At 38.1% G+C, this 15,819-nt stretch overlaps 1 protein-coding gene across 2 annotated transcripts in view; it reads right to left on the reverse strand.

Annotated features, from left to right (window-relative positions):
* The window catches only part of GLRA2 (glycine receptor alpha 2), a 133,348-nt gene that overhangs the window by 99,421 nt on the left and 18,108 nt on the right, over nt 1-15,819 (reverse strand). For both annotated transcript variants that reach the window (XM_086740385.1, XM_086740377.1), the window contains exons 3-4: nt 10,413-10,480; nt 3,015-3,238 (exon numbers count right to left, since the gene is read on the reverse strand). In XM_086740385.1, coding sequence (XP_086596511.1) covers nt 3,015-3,238; nt 10,413-10,480 — 292 coding nt within the window. The remainder of the gene's footprint in view (nt 1-3,014; nt 3,239-10,412; nt 10,481-15,819) is intronic.

The following is a 15,819-nucleotide window of genomic DNA, read 5'->3' on the forward strand; positions in this document are numbered from 1 at the left end:
GTGAAATTATGTGGGTTCTGATTTTAACACTCATTGTTTTTTGAGCATAGAAAATATATACAAACTTCAATTTTATTGAATGATGCTGTAACGAACTGCTCTTGTTGACTGCTCTCTGCAGAGGGCTTTGAAATAAAAATTATAGCTATTTAACTGTTTTGAAGCTCAAAGAGTGCAACTGAGACTGATATTGACTCAAGTGTAGCCGTTTTCTGAATATTACTGCTGTAACTGCTGACACACAGCTCTAAGGGCTATTGTTACATCTCTAGTGGCAATAGGATATATGTGCGATATTGAGTAATGCTGGGTTCCTCCACAAAGTTCTAGTGCTCTCTGCAGTACCCAAAGGTTTAGACCAGTTATCCAGTTACAGAGCCTCAGGCTCTATACAATGTATGTAGCTTGCTATCTGAGATCAAAACAAATACCAAGGTAGTCATCTGAGCATGCAGCAAATATCTAAAAATATGTTTAGACTGCTAAACTTACATGATTCATAGGTGGGTACATCAACCATCAACAACTCTGCCTTTATTTTCTATAACAGATCCCAGAGAATTAAATATAGATCTCAGAGTCTGCAAGCAGGAGCATCGTAACGAATTATTGTAAGGTAAACTATGACAGAAATCTACATCATGCTAGCCATCACCAGAAAATGCAGGACGGCTTGTCCCTTGCTGAGAAAACGACAAAGCGCCTCGTTCTTACCACGGGGTGCGATAATTCCCAGGGCTAGGCACTGCAGTGAGGCTAACACATGGGCCAGACCCTCACCGACCCCACCGTGACTTATCCGAGCACCTGTGTTTTACTAAAACAAGACACTTGATGTCTTGTTTTAGTAAAATATGGACCAGGAGCTCTAGTCCCAGGTGACTTTCGAAGTTCCTTTTCAGAACAGGCAGGATTGGCCTCTGAGAGCCTTTAACAGCATAAACCGGTTGTGGCTCCTCTGAAGCACATTTCCATGTATTCCGTACAGTACATAGGAAAGAGGAATACCATCTTGTATAACACACACACCTTGCTTCCGACTCATTATTTTCCAGGAACAGCTCTAAATGTATTTTATGCAAAGAGTAGCTTATATTTATGTGAGATTAACTTTATATTATTTTATTAAGTTTGGAGGTATGACAAAACAGCCTACACCACTACTCTTCAGACATCTTTGTAAAGTGCTTTAAACATCTACACCACACTAAATACTAAGTGTTTAATATCATGATGTCAGGCTAAATGAGGTGCGTGCAGTATTGAAAATAGCAGTATTATAACATTCTCAAAGTGCTGAAAACAATCACCAAAATATTCTTGTTTTCTTTCCACATAGCGCAACTAAAAGCAACTGGCAACACACAGATGCATCTAGCCCAGTATCTGAAGAATAAAGACAAGTATTTCTAATAACTTCTGACTTCAAGTTTCCATACTCTGGAAAGTTTTCTTCACTGTGAAGTACTAAAAAATTACATGCCATGTTAGAGGCACCAAGTAAGCCTCTGTTACTGCCGTGAAATAAAAATGAAAAACAACAAATTGTGCTTAGTACTCTATTGGAATACTGCTTATTCTGCATCAGATTAATTTGCATGTAGGTGTGGGAATTTTACAAATGTGATGTGACAGCTCAAAACATTGCTTTTCCTGCATGGACAAATGTCAGGAAAATTATCCATCTGCATTCACAACTGCACTGTTGCCTGCAATGAGATGGTGTCTGATGTCATTCAAACAAATAGATGCATTCACTTTTTTCCCAGGGTGAAACAAGCAATATTTGTAAGTGACAGAATATTTATCTCTTCGCTACTGCTAGTTTCATCCTTGTATCCTGTTATTTTTCTCACACTGTTCAGGTACACCAATTTGAAAGCTTGCTCAATAAACATTTATGTTCCATGCTGCTTAATCCATCCAAATATTAGTGGGGTATAATCAAGGAATTTCCATGAGAAATAAGTAAATTGAGGAAGTGCCCTGTTATTACTTATTTTTTTAGCATCCTAAAGAATACAATTGTTCTGAACCTGAATCAATAAAAATTCCTTAATGAAAACGCAGGTAGCAAATAGAATGCCCAGTCAGAAACAACAGCCTTCTAAACTAATCTTCCTTACAGATGAGTAAATTCACTAAATAGCCTGTTAAACAAATACTGTCACGTTTACTTTCAACCAAGCAAGAAAGGCAAAAGCTGAGAAGCATTCCCAGGAACAAATAAAAAACAGCAACTACTTTTTTAAAAAGAATTGTAAGAGCAATAATGCAGTGTTCTGCATCTTTGGTTACCTATATTAAGCAATTAATGGTGCACAGTAAGCTGAGTGTCAAATAGACTTGCTGCTGTTTATGCCTGCACAATGTAATTCTGATTCTCTGCGTATGTCCCATTCCATCGGGTCATATCAAATCATGTTTTGTCACTGTTTATTAATTCAGCCTAAATCCAGTTACAAGACACACACTTCAATGCACTTAGTATTAAAAAATGCTTTCCATAATTCCAAATTTTTTAAAATGTGAATGGATACATCCAATTACCCAGTGACTTGCATGTCAAGTTTATTGCATTTCAAGCATGTTCTTACTTAAGGTGTTGAGAAGTAATTTAAAAAACTATTCCCTTTTACTTTTTAAATTGCAACCACAAACTACTGAGGAGTTGATTTCCACTCTTTGTAAGAGGAGTGACTTGAGCTAATGCTAATGCGAATTACTGAGGCGTACCGTTAAAGTTTTAGACAGCCTCAAGTTTCCAACAAGACTAGGGAAGTACGGCTGGGCCACTTACGGACTATTTTGCAAAAAGTAAAAGCTTAGCAAACTAACATTGGCAAATTTTCCTTCTACTCTGCTATGATTAAGTCTCATTTCAGTTGTACATGAGGGACAACAAAAAATTAAATATCTACATTATGTTCTGTAAGCATAGTTACATCCAGAATAATACGGAGTGAGAGGGAAGAAGGTGATGAAGAGACAAAAAATGAAGAGAACTGGTTTACCTGATACTGTACAACACTTTCCCAGTTTTAGAAATCCTCAGCAACTTGTTGTCTGTTGTGACATCATGGAAGTTTGCTCCCTTCTCATTGGCAAAGAATAAATCCGGCTTCCAAATAGAGTCCAACATAGAGGGATCCAAATCCAGGGAATCATCTGGATATTCACTGTAAGCCAGACGTGAGTCGTTCCACTGCTGTCTCAAAAAAATGTTCACCCTGTAGTCCTACAGAAATGCCATGTGAAAAGGTTACTGAGCCATTTACCAAAATTGGAAGCCCACTTTAGCTTTCTTTATGCTTTTAGATTTACTACAGTACCAGCATTACAGCAAATGTTTATGTTATCCTTTGAAAATAAGATTTGCTGTTTGAAAATAGAGCAGTCTAAATGTTGTATTGAACCAAACAAATACAACTGGTACATTTTCCAAATCAAAATTACTTCAGTGGTGAAAAAAATATTAACTACAACCTCCAATATCCAATATTAAATATAACCCTCTTTCAAATGCTGTGGATTAACTCAGAGGTACTCTGAAAGTCAAAAAGCATTGCAGCTAGATGCATAAAATTTTAACAAAGATTCTATAAAACTACTAATTTAAATAAATTGCTTCCAATTTGTAAAACAATTATTTCTAATGTTCTCATGAATAGTTGCTAATTCCAATGAAGCCAGATTTGTACAGAAGAAATTATATCAGCACTTCTTATTTACTGTTTGTGTCCTTTTTCTATCTACTGTATGCTTTTCTCTGTATGTTCCTTCATTCACTCCTCTCTCTCTGCATCCCATTAAAATTGTTCTAATTGCATTCTTCTGCTCAGTGGTCTGCTAGTCACAACTGGGAAAGGTAGCAATTATTTAGAGGTTCATTTAGAACCAACATTAATGCTGTGTCAAGAACTGGCTATTAAAGGGGACTGTGAAAAGAGCCTTTAAGGTCTGAACTCTCTGGAGGGAATGGAAAGATGTTAATACTTATTCTCCTTATCCTGAATTTCCAAAGTCAGCAAATAAGAGCTTCATCTCCCCTAGGTTTCTGTGTTATTATAGCGTATTTGCAAAAAAAGTACTTCATTCAACTTGCTTGTGAACAATTTATTAGGAATACATCTGCTCTTCCTTTAAAAGGAAAGCATTTAATCATATTTATATTTATTATATTATCCAATGGAATATGTTATCAAATAACTCTGCCAACTGTACAAAACCCTCACATTTAGGATTTGCTTTATGGTAGTTGCAGTACGTTAAAATGGCAGCACTGAGCTTTTGAATTGGAAAATACATGAGTTGACCTGGGTTTAGCTGTGCCACTGAACTGCACAGTCTAAAGAACTTATCATACTTGCAATGTAAATAAATATTCTCAGTCTGCTTAGAGCTGCAAAAAGCAGCTTGCCCATTATGCCGTCTCTGCGAATGAGCCCCTCCAAGCTTCAGCATTGGCCACCCTTCATTCTGTAGGTTGGTGATGAGGTGTGTCCCTGCCCTGACTGAGTATTTCTGACCTTCAAACTGATGCAGTTTTTGAACCCTATGGGATGATGTTTTGTGATCTCACTAGAAACATGATTTTTCTTGCTTTCTCTATAATTTTAATTTGCTGTTGGGTGAATGTGAGTCAAAACAGGAATGCCTACTAATCAGAGCAAGATAGACATGAGAGAGGTCTCAAGAATAGCACATTTATAAAAGATACTTACAAAAGCCTGTATCTGTTTTTCACAAGTTGCTGTACTTTTTATGATGGTGTTGTTTCATACAGTTAAAGATCAGATAGCTACCTGCAGTTCTGAGCTTATAAAATGTCATTCTATCTTGTGAGGATACACTAACCCTAAGCATACTTTCCCTTGTTTCTTAGTCTTAGAAACTGAAAGTGTCTTATGAGTTTATATGGGACAGTTTTGGTTACAAAGCCAGTAAAGCACTTGATTTTCATTCTGCAGAAAAGAAGGTAGGAGCTGTCATCAGCAACTGCTGGCAGAATAAAATTGCTACAATTAGTTGCGCAACTGCCTTTAATTTTTCTTTGAAATAAGATATATCACAAAGTCTATGGAAAGTAGAGGGATTTTTCCCCTCATGACATAGAAATTGTAAATCTGTCAAATCAGTAAATAGTTTAGAAATATCTCAAAATAAATGTGCTTTCATTTCTACTGCTTTTTCAGTAGTCGGTGATTTAGGTAAAAAAATCAGTTTGAAAAATTTTTATTCATAGAAGAGCTTGCCTTGCATATGATGATATATATTATACCAAAAGCATAAATAATACCAACAGGATTACACCATCTTTTTCAATATGTATCTTCATAAATCTATTAAAGCCATCACACTGATACACTTAGAAATGCTCTCTCTCTTTGAGCGCTGTGCTGTTAGAAGAAAACCAGCACTGAAACCTTTGTTTATGTCTCATAGGCTTTGCATATATATGTTTATTTATATGTATAGATATTTTAATAAGAAATAAAAATGGAAATATAATGTAACATGGACATCACAAAACCATCTTTTTTTTTTCTCCTACGCTTGCAGTATAAGCAGCTGGGAGGGATGTGTGTTTACACAGTCAGAACTAATCATGTGCAGAATTTTGAATTTACTTTTCCTGTGCTAACATTGTAACTATCTTCTGAAGAAAAATTCTCCTGAGAATGGTATCACAACAGGGAGCTCAGGCAGACTACAGTGTGTATTTTGCAAGTTCCTGAGGGTACAAGGGGGTGGACTGTAGTAATGCACTCCTACACGACCACGAGTACACCTGCTCCACAAATCCTTTCTGACAGCACCACTGCTCTGAATAACTAGTGTGGACCTGAAGATTCAACCTCAGCTGCAACACTGATGCCAGCAATAGCTCAAGGCAACTCAGATACACAGTTTTCCTCTGTTCTTAAGCCGTAAGACGAGAGTAATACTAACATACTAAAGGAATATTCATCTGATTAGTTTTAGTAGATTTATCTGAAGATTCTGGGACTCCATGCACAGATATGCTTAGTTTTTGCTATAGGAATCTAGGGAGAACTGGTCTTTCAGCAAATTCATGGCCACCAGGTTCACTTCTCAGAGCTTCAGCAAAGCTCTGGGTCCCTTTGGCCTCAGGCACTGCTGTGCCAGGGGAGCGTTGGGGAGCCCCACCCCATTATCAGTCCTAGTTTTTGTCGCTGAACTGACAGTCATCTTAGATCTTAACGTTCCTCTCGTCTTCCCCTCCAACTGCATTGATCGCCCAAGTGTTGAGTTGGATGTCCGAGGCAAACAGCAGATTTAGCTGGCTTTTCATGTGTAGGAGGGGCTTGCCAAAGAGACTACTCTGTCTCCGAATCCTAAATATGAATGCCAACTGAAAAGTTATGGTTGAATCATCTATTTCAAGGCCATGCAACAGAAAAGCACTGGGTTACCTATGTGCCTAAGCACGCAAGGCATCGCAAATGGCTTCAGTGGGAGTCTCTTGTGCAGTTAAAACTAGACATGTGAATTAATCAGGAGCTAGCAAGATGATTTGTAATTTTTTTTTTCTAGTGGTAGGATAATATCATACAGCCAGCCGCAGCCAAGCTTCATTGCTTCTAAAATGTTAAAAGGAATGGCAAATTTTTCTGCTAACATAAGTACTCAAAACACCACTGGAGTTTGAGGCATTTACCCCAACACAGAACTTGCTGCATAGTGTCAGTCATTGATTATAGGGCATAACAGCAATAATAATGTCCTCACAGTTATTCATTTCTGTAATTAACAATTAGCTCGTCAATGTACAAACTGCTTGTAGCTTCTTCTACAGCTGATAGCTAAAAAATCCTGGTCATTAGCAACACTGAACATCTGAATTTCTTTGGGACTCTGCCCAGCCTGATGTAGATTACTCATCTGTGATACTCAACTGCAGTCATGCTGTACGGTGAATTTTCTGCTGAATACTGCATGTGTGAATGCTTCCAAAAATAGATACAGAACTTACTGGCATAACTGCTTTATTCAAAGAAGTTTCTGAGAAGCGTCTTTTTCTCTTTCTTTGCAAGTTAGGGCTCAAATGAAAGGCAAGCAAATCAATAAAGAAAATTTCCAGCAATTCCATCTTGACTCTGATCTGGCCTTCTAAACTATTTTTATTTTGGTATAATATACATCATTCTAGTATGGAAGAAAACTATTTCTTTTGAAGAAAAAAAAAATCAGTTGTGATACCGTCCCATATTTATATTATAGTGCAGAAAGACTAATAAATAAGCATTTTGTTTTCCTATATTTTTGGAAAAAAAAAGTCATGAAGACTCTATGGAATTCATCCATTTGGAAAGAGCCAGGACAAAATTCAGTTTTATTTCTGAATGAAGGGTTTTACCTTTTAGAAGAATACGCTGGACATAAGAGTTGTGCCAGCTTTCCACACAGGGATGAATTTCACCCAGGTGTCATCATCAGAAAACAGAAGCTACTCCTGCTAATGGCCTAATGAATTTAGTAGGTCTAGGCCTGCAATTCTGTTTGTCATGTTCATTTCTCCTACTGAAAGCTTCTCTAAACAAGTTTTCATCTCCTAAGTTTCCAATGAGCTACTGTTGATCATCCAAGTTATATTCCGACAATGTCCCTTCAGTGCATATACATGGTTTCACTCAGCAGTCCTGTCTTCTGAGACAGGAGTGTCCCTGTTGAATTTACAATCCAGGCTTTTAAATTAATCTTTTAGTTTTGTGTCAAAACCATCAAGAGCATTTTATAGGGAAAAATGAATCCTAGGAGTCAAACAAAAATCATTATTTATCACAACAGATGCCAACATTTTTACCACGTTTATATCTATTTCAGAAAGGCAAAGTAGATGGAACAGTAATTGATATCTGCCTCTCAGAGCAATTTTAAAACATCCTAAAACTAGACACACTAGTTATTAGAGAAGTGACAACATTAAGAAAATCAATATCAAACCATTGAACAGCATCTAAGTAGAACTCTTTCCACAGTTTTGGCAGATACTATGAACAAAGCAAAATAAGAAAGCCAATAGTCTTTGTTTTCATCCACTTGAATGTTTAGCTGTTTTCAGCAGAATGTGTTAATGAACATTGGAAAGGTGCACATTAACATATTTGATAGACGGCAAAATGTAATGAGGGGATTTAATCAAAGCAATGAAAGAGTCTAATTAATGCAATCAGCATCAGGTCGTGCAAATATTTTCATTGAATGCCATCTTGTAAAGCCAGTGCAGAATTTTTGCTATTTAATGCTATGCTGATGCCTCTACATGCTAGGATCAACAGACCTGGCTGTCTAAAAAAGGTTACACTCATAGTTAGCTTTAAACTTTAAAACAGGAAAACTAATGATGTTATCAAAAACTGAAAATTAAGTCTGCTGATAATTATGTTACATCAAGATATGTTTTTCCTGCCATTTTTAACTTTAGGTTTTTTTAAGGTGTTTAAAATTATTACAGATACATACTCTGAAGCATTAACTTACCTGTTTATTTTATAGCTCTGTATGTTATAGCTTCTCATTTATAGAAGAGTCTTTCCCACACTATTTAAGAAAGCAACCCGCCCTAGCAATAACTTGCCTTCTATCTCTAGAAAACATTAATAATAGGGTGGTCGTTAAAATAAAAATATTTAGAAGCAGAAGATTTATGCTCCTACATACCTTAGGAAACACTTTCTAAAATGATGGTATGAATTCCAATTGAATTTAAATGAAGTATTTGAATATCAAATAAAATAATTAAATTGGGCTAAATATCTGCTCTTCCTTCATAATGCAAGGATTGCAAGGCAGTATCCATCCCATTTTATTAACAAGCTGTTCTTTTGTATACCTTAAGTCCTTTTATGAGTAGCAAGCTCACTTTTAGCTACTGTGAACTCAGTCCTACAGTATGCTAAGCACCTTTATTGCCTCTGGCTTCAGCAAATACAGAAAGATCTGGACACTATGTAGGAATCCTCAGAAAAAAAGAGTTATGAAATTACATTGCAATTCCTTCAAAAGTGGCCATAGCTGTCCATAGTGTCCTGAGGCAATAAGAACAGCTCTTGCAAAATTTCAATGAAGAGGAGAACACCCATTTTTATTTTATTTTGTGGCAGCAGTGACTTGAAGAGTTCAAAGGCAAGCTGAGATTTGTCATGAGACTCTTTCTAGAATGGATTAACCCACATCTTGTATATGAGCACCTGAAAACTACTATGAGTTGATCATATTATTATAAGAAAGCCATAAAAATTCTGTCTGGACTAACACCAGTAGTCAGGTCTATGTATGCTTGAATAAATAACTGATCTTTTTTGTTCATTGTTTGAAAAAGAAAATTTAAAATCTCAGCACCTTTTTAAACAGACTCAGAAAAGATATTTTTGTTTTTCTTAGCAAGTACTGAAAAAAAAATAAAATTCAATTCCAGACTAAAAAAGAAAAAAAGTTAGTCTAAGACTTTCCTTTCAACTTTTTTAGCTTGACTTTGTTAATCCAAAATTTTTGCAATTTTTAAAAGAAAAATCTCATTTTGAAACAGAAAATTGAACTCCTCCTTTTTATATGTATCAAAATTAAAACTCCAAGATTTTAATTTTGGCCTTGGTTTTTTCTGACTAATATTATTCTTTGAATTCAGTCAAAATACACATTTCAGCTGGAATCCCACAATTTCCTACTACCAATTTAACCCTCAAAATACCCAAATCTCCTTATAGCTATGTGTTTTAGTTATGTGTTTGACTCAAGTTACGCATTCACTCCAGTTACTGATGTGGTTGCAAGTCACAGAGATTTAGCTAAGTTAAATGAGACCGTTCTGGTAGCTCTGCAGTACGGTCTGTAGCAGCAGATAATTCAGCACGTTGTGTAAGACCCACTTAAGATATGGACTACTTGGCAGGGAGTCCCACAGCTGAGCTCGAACCAGTCTTCTGCCTCTTCAGTGCTAATGAATCCAGAGAAAGCTGGTTTGCACACACCTGTATTTGCTGCCATCACAGTCACTACAGGCTATGGTGCAGTCACTGTAGATGCATGTTTAGACTTGATAGTTGAGTTTAATAACTTATATATCTCTTTATATAGTTTATTTTATATTGCTTTTATTTTAATTGAGCTAGTAGGTTTTTAGTAGCTTAACAACTTTGTAAATGTCCCCACATCCTGAGCATCTCTATTCTATGTCACATGCCACTCCTTCACAAGATGGCTTCAATGACCAGTCCCACTCACCATTGTAGTTTCTGCTATTGAACCAAAGCTGTTGATAAATATGTTGCAGGTAACATTTACAGGAGGACCTACAAGTTGAACAATAAATAGAAAAATTGACAGGTTGTGTTCATGACATGTATTAAGTATTGTTGTTCTCTTGCCAATGGCATCGTAGCACTTACCATTGTGGTTTCTGTGACTGATCCAAAACTGTTGATAAAAATATTGCAAGTAACGTTTACTGGAGGACCTGTGGAATGCAATAAAAATGTTGCAATATATATTGAAACAAAAGTACAGATCCCTCAGCCTCCGTACAATCTGGTACAGACGCGGCTGAAAACAAGTAGAAAGTGAGTTTTCCCAAACAGATCATGTAAATATCGATCAAAAGCAAAATATTAATTTGGTTAACCTAGTTTAATTGGAAATTGTTTTATAAATACGCAGAACTACATCCTTGCATTTAAGGATTTATGAGAAAAGTTGAGTGAGAGTATGAATGTAACAGCTTTTTCTTTATCCACAGTACCAGCACAGAATATGCTTTAGCATTGCAACCACCCTCCCCTCCCTTCCCTCTCTGACTTAAAATTGACATATTATCTCTCCACAGCTATTCTACTCTGTATGCAGTGGCTTGCACTGAAATTCCCAGCAACGGCCACTTTTCACATTGACTCCAGTCCACTGAGAAAGGACTTAGACAAGCAGTTCTTCACGCACCTGATCTGGAGATGTCTGCCTTGCCATAAAGAAATATTTCAGCAATATCTGGCCTGGCTTGACATAGCTTTCATTAAACAGCTATTTGCAATCTCTTGCCTCCCACATTCTTTCCCGCTATTTAGCAGTCACTGACGTGTAGAAGAATGAATGGGGATTTAATATTTAATTAGTTGTCTATTAGCCTCCTGGATTTTTTAGGCGTGATCATATAAACAGGTGTTCTCAACTGAATCAAAAAGGATTAATGCTAAATGCCTGAATTTCAGTGACACAAAAGTTAATACAAGCATTGAGTATCAAGTACTTTCTTCTCTCTCTTTTCTCATTCTTTTTAATCACATAATTTTCCTTATATAAAAAAAAATCCAGTGTTCTTTTTTTTTTAAAATGGAAAGATAAAGTAATGTTCCCCGTGAATCCCAGTACACTATAAGCTTCCTGAGTGCTAGATCACCCACCTTTCAGGGAGCAAACATGTTGGTTTTGCTAAGAAGAAAAAATACAACAGTAATATGTTTGGGGGCTGTTAAATTCCAATGAAATATGTTGTTCAACTCAGTTTTTGCAACAACTGTTTTTAAAAAAAACACTTGCTTTTTATGTTGCAAATGTATTTTCACTTTCAACAGCAAGCTAAAACAAGCTAAATAGTCTGCTATTCTCCTTCCATAGTATATTTTTTTTTCCTTTTTACTTGATGATATTTCTACTAGCTAGGCAGCTTGACCAACATATTTCTCTATATCTAAACAAACACAGTCACTGAATTTGGAAGGAACCTCTGGAGATCATGTAGTCCCACCAGTCCATCTAGTTCACATAGCACAGGTTGCTCAAGACCATGCCCTGTCAGGTTTTGAATATCTCCAGGGATGGAGACTCCACAGCTTCTCTGGGCAACTTGTGCCAGTGCTCAGTCAACCCCACAGTAAAAGGTTTTTCTTATGTTTAAGTGAAATATCCTACGTTTCAGTTTGTGCCCACTGCCTCTTGTCCTGTTACTGAGCACCACTGAGAAGAATCTGGCTCCATCTTCTCTACTTATCCCCCATTACATATTTACACAGATGGATAAGATCCCTCTGAATCTTCTCCAGGCTGAGCAGCCTCTGCAATTTCAGCCTTTTCTTGTATGACAGATCCTCCAGTCCTTTAATCGCCTTCGTAACTCTTTGCTGGGCCCTCACCAGTAAGTCCATGTCTCTCTTGTACTCCGGAGGCCAAAGTTGTGCCCAGCACTCCCCATGTGTCTTGTCAGAGCTGAGCAGAGGAAAGAATCCCTTCCCTCAATCTGCTGGCAGTGCTTTGCCTAATACAGCCCAGGAGGCTGCCCGCATTCTTTGCTGCAAGGACACATTGCTGGCTCATGTTCAACTTCATGTTCACCAGGACTCCCACAGCCTTTTCTGCAAAGTTGCCTTCTAGTTGGTCATCTCCCATTCTGTACTGGTGCCTGGGACGGTTCCTTCCCAGGTGCAGGACTGCATTCCCCCTTTCTGAACATTATGAGGCTCCTGTTTGTCCATTTCTGCAGTCTGTCCAAATCCCTCTGAATGACAGCACAACCCTCTGGGGCATCAACTATTCCTCCCAGTCTTCTATCTCCTGCAAATTTGTTGAAAGTACACTCTGTCCCATCATCCAGGTAATTAAAGATCATTATAAACAGTGTTGGCCCAGTATCAACCTCTGCAGTACACCAGTAGTGCCTGGGCTCCAACTGGACTTTGTGCTGCTGATCACAGCCCTTCAAGCACGGCAGTTCAGATAGTTTTCCATGTACCTCACTGTCCATTTAGCTAGTCTGCTCCAACAGTTTGTTTATGAGGGTGTTGTGAGAGACAATGTCAAAAGCATTGCTAAAGTTGAGATAAACAACATCCACTGCTCTCCCCTCATCCATGAAGCCAGCCAAGTCATCCTAGAAGGCTATCAGGGTGGTCAGGAATTATTTCCCCTTCATAAATCCATGCTGACTACCCCCAATCAACTTCCTGTTCTTCACATCTGAAAATGGCTTCCAGGAGAATTTGCTCCAGGCTTTGAGGTAAGGCTGGCCAGCCTGTAATTCCCAGATCCTCCTCCTTGTTCTTCTTGAAGATAGGAGTGGCTGTTTTTCTCCCCGCTGTGATCTTTCAAAGATAATTCAGAATGGCTTCACAATGCCATCAGCCAGCTCCCTCAGCACTTGTGGGTACATCCCACACAGTCCCATGGACTGATCTGTGTCCAGTTTTTTTAAATGCTCTGTAGCCTGATCCTCCTTCATTGACTTTTTCTTGATCTGGACTTTCCCACAATTCTCAGGGACATAGAATTCCTGAAGATCAGGCTTATCAGTAAAGACTGAGGTGAAGGAATCATGGAGTGCTTCAGCATTTCCCCATGCTCTTTGTCAACATTTCTTTAACCTCATGGTGTTTTGCAAAAGCCACCATATGTGAGCGCCACAGCTTTCAGTTCCTGAGTGCCAGCAGAAGCTAGATAAACTCAGGTAAACATCCTTACCTATGTTAGGAAATCCACTACTGCACCACAGTCTGCAGTTCAGATGTGCACTAAATAGGTACATGCTAGAGCACTGTATCTTAAAACAAAGCAAACATCTTGCTCCATTTCTCTACCGAGTTGTATAACTTCCACTTTCCTTCTGCTGGTAGATGTGGAATAGTATAAGAGCTCAGTAAACGTAAGTACTGCCAGTAAAACCAGTCATGTTCTCTTCATCCTCAGAGTTTTCTGGAAACAGCTTTATTGGTGAGATATCATCAGTTCTTTTTTTTTCTGATCATTTATATTTGTTTATAAATATCAAAGGTGTAACGCAAGATTTGCAAGCAAATGAGAATAGAAGGTACTTATCAGAGGATCTTAAAAATGAACATTTGATCATATAACTTACAGATTCTGAGTAAAAGTCCAACTTTCTCTTAAAGTCAGTCTGATAGTGATGGAGTTTCTAAACGTGCGTAGGAAACGTGAGCCAAATTAAGTAGTGAAGAAAAGGGTAACTAACTGAGCACTGAATTTTGCAATGTTTTTATTCTTTTTTTGCTTGATCTTTTTTTTCCCACTGTTGACATTATTCCAGTGGGGAGGGGGTGTATAGGTGTTGTACATCTTAAGAAAGAAGTGCACTTTGAAGAGGGCACACAACTTTTTCCAATGAGCCAGTTCACACGCTTCATTCTACAAGATTTTTCTAATCTAATCTAATAGAACATTTACGATGAAAGTAGTAAACTTCTATGAAGTATAGCCAAGGTTTGAGAATGTAATCTAAAACTCTTCAAAAGCAATGGAAACATTTAATTTTATTTCACTGCCTAAAATCTAAAAAGAGTTATTTTATTAAGCAAAGTATACTTTATAATTAAATCCTTTTTCCCCCTAATTTTCCTTTTGTCACCTCCAGTGCAACAAGGTAACAGTCCAGGTACCTTTCCAGCACATTCCAGATAATCAAAGCAATTTTTGAATCATAAAGAAAATATCTGTTTCGGGATTCAGGCAAGAAAAAAAAAAAACCACAAACCCAAAACAGGTAGCTAATGCTCAAATCCACCAGAATGTAGATGTCTGGTGTTCTGAGAAACTGGTAAGATATCGCTTCTGTTCCCTGCAGCTCCCTTCCCCCTGCTTCCCCAGGGGAGTCTGCTGCTGCTGCCAGCTGATGGGACTCTCCAATACATTGTCTTTTTTAAAAGCTCTGACATTATGATGTTTCATACACCTCCCGTGACTTCAGAGCACCTAGCACTTACAGAAAGTCCTCAGCGCTCATCTGCTCACCTTAGCCAGAAGAAACCTTGAAGATACTGGATATTCCTCTAAATTTGCTGGGACATGTTGCCTTTAAGGTCCTGCACCAAAGGTGGCTGTGACCTTGCCACCGACTGGCTAGAGAGTGAATCCTTTCCTAGTCAGCTGCCAGAGGGGATGAATCCATCCCACTGTGTGGAGGAGTCCCAGTGTCGAGTGCTGAGTGCTGAAAAGATCTACGCTGAGCCCCATCGAGCTGCTAACTGCAGCTTTTGTTGAATATTCTCCAGTATTGACAGGAGATGGCCCTGAAGTTTCCTTCATGTGGTAGACTCCTGAGAAGATTTACTTATACTCTTGCCCTGGAGATCATCCTAACTGCAGCTAACCATATCTGTATTCTCATGTCCATCCCAACTCTGCCTTTTTGGTGTACAGTTTCCAGGGTGCACCTGGCAATCTTTTTTTCTTCATATTAATTTCAACCATATAGCTAAAATGTCCTTGGTGGAAATATTATAATCATACAAGAGATTTTAAATCATACCTGTGCACTTGCCAATTTTCTTTGATATGTGTATTTATTAAGGGATTTTGTAAGGCAAACTAAAACACAGTATACATACACACAGAGAACTGTGAGCAAAGCAGAGAGATGTCAAAGCAAAAATCATAGAATCATAGAATCATAGAATGGTTAGGGTTGGAAGGGACCTTCAAAGGTCATCTAGTCCAACCCCCCTGCAAGGAGCAGGGACATCCCTGACTAGATCAGGTTGCTCAGAGCCTCATCCAGCCTGGCCTTGAACATTTCCAGGGATGGGGCCTCCACCACCTTTCTGGGCAACCTGTTCCAGTGTTCTAATAACTCGCATCGTAAAAAATTTTTTCCTAATTTCTAATCTAAAACTACCTCCCCCTATTTTAAAACCATTACCCCTCGTCCTATTGCAACAGGCCCTACTAAACAGCCTCTCCCCATCTTTCTTGTAGGCCCCCTTGAGGTACTGGAAGACCGCTATCAGGTCTCCCCGGAGCCTCCTCTTCTCCAGGCTGAACAGCCCCAACTCTCTCAGCCTGTCCTCATAAGAGAGGTGC

This window comes from Chlamydotis macqueenii, chromosome 1 (assembly GCF_036417535.1).
Source record: "Chlamydotis macqueenii isolate bChlMac1 chromosome 1, bChlMac1.mat, whole genome shotgun sequence".
Lineage (NCBI taxonomy): Eukaryota > Metazoa > Chordata > Aves > Otidiformes > Otididae > Chlamydotis > Chlamydotis macqueenii.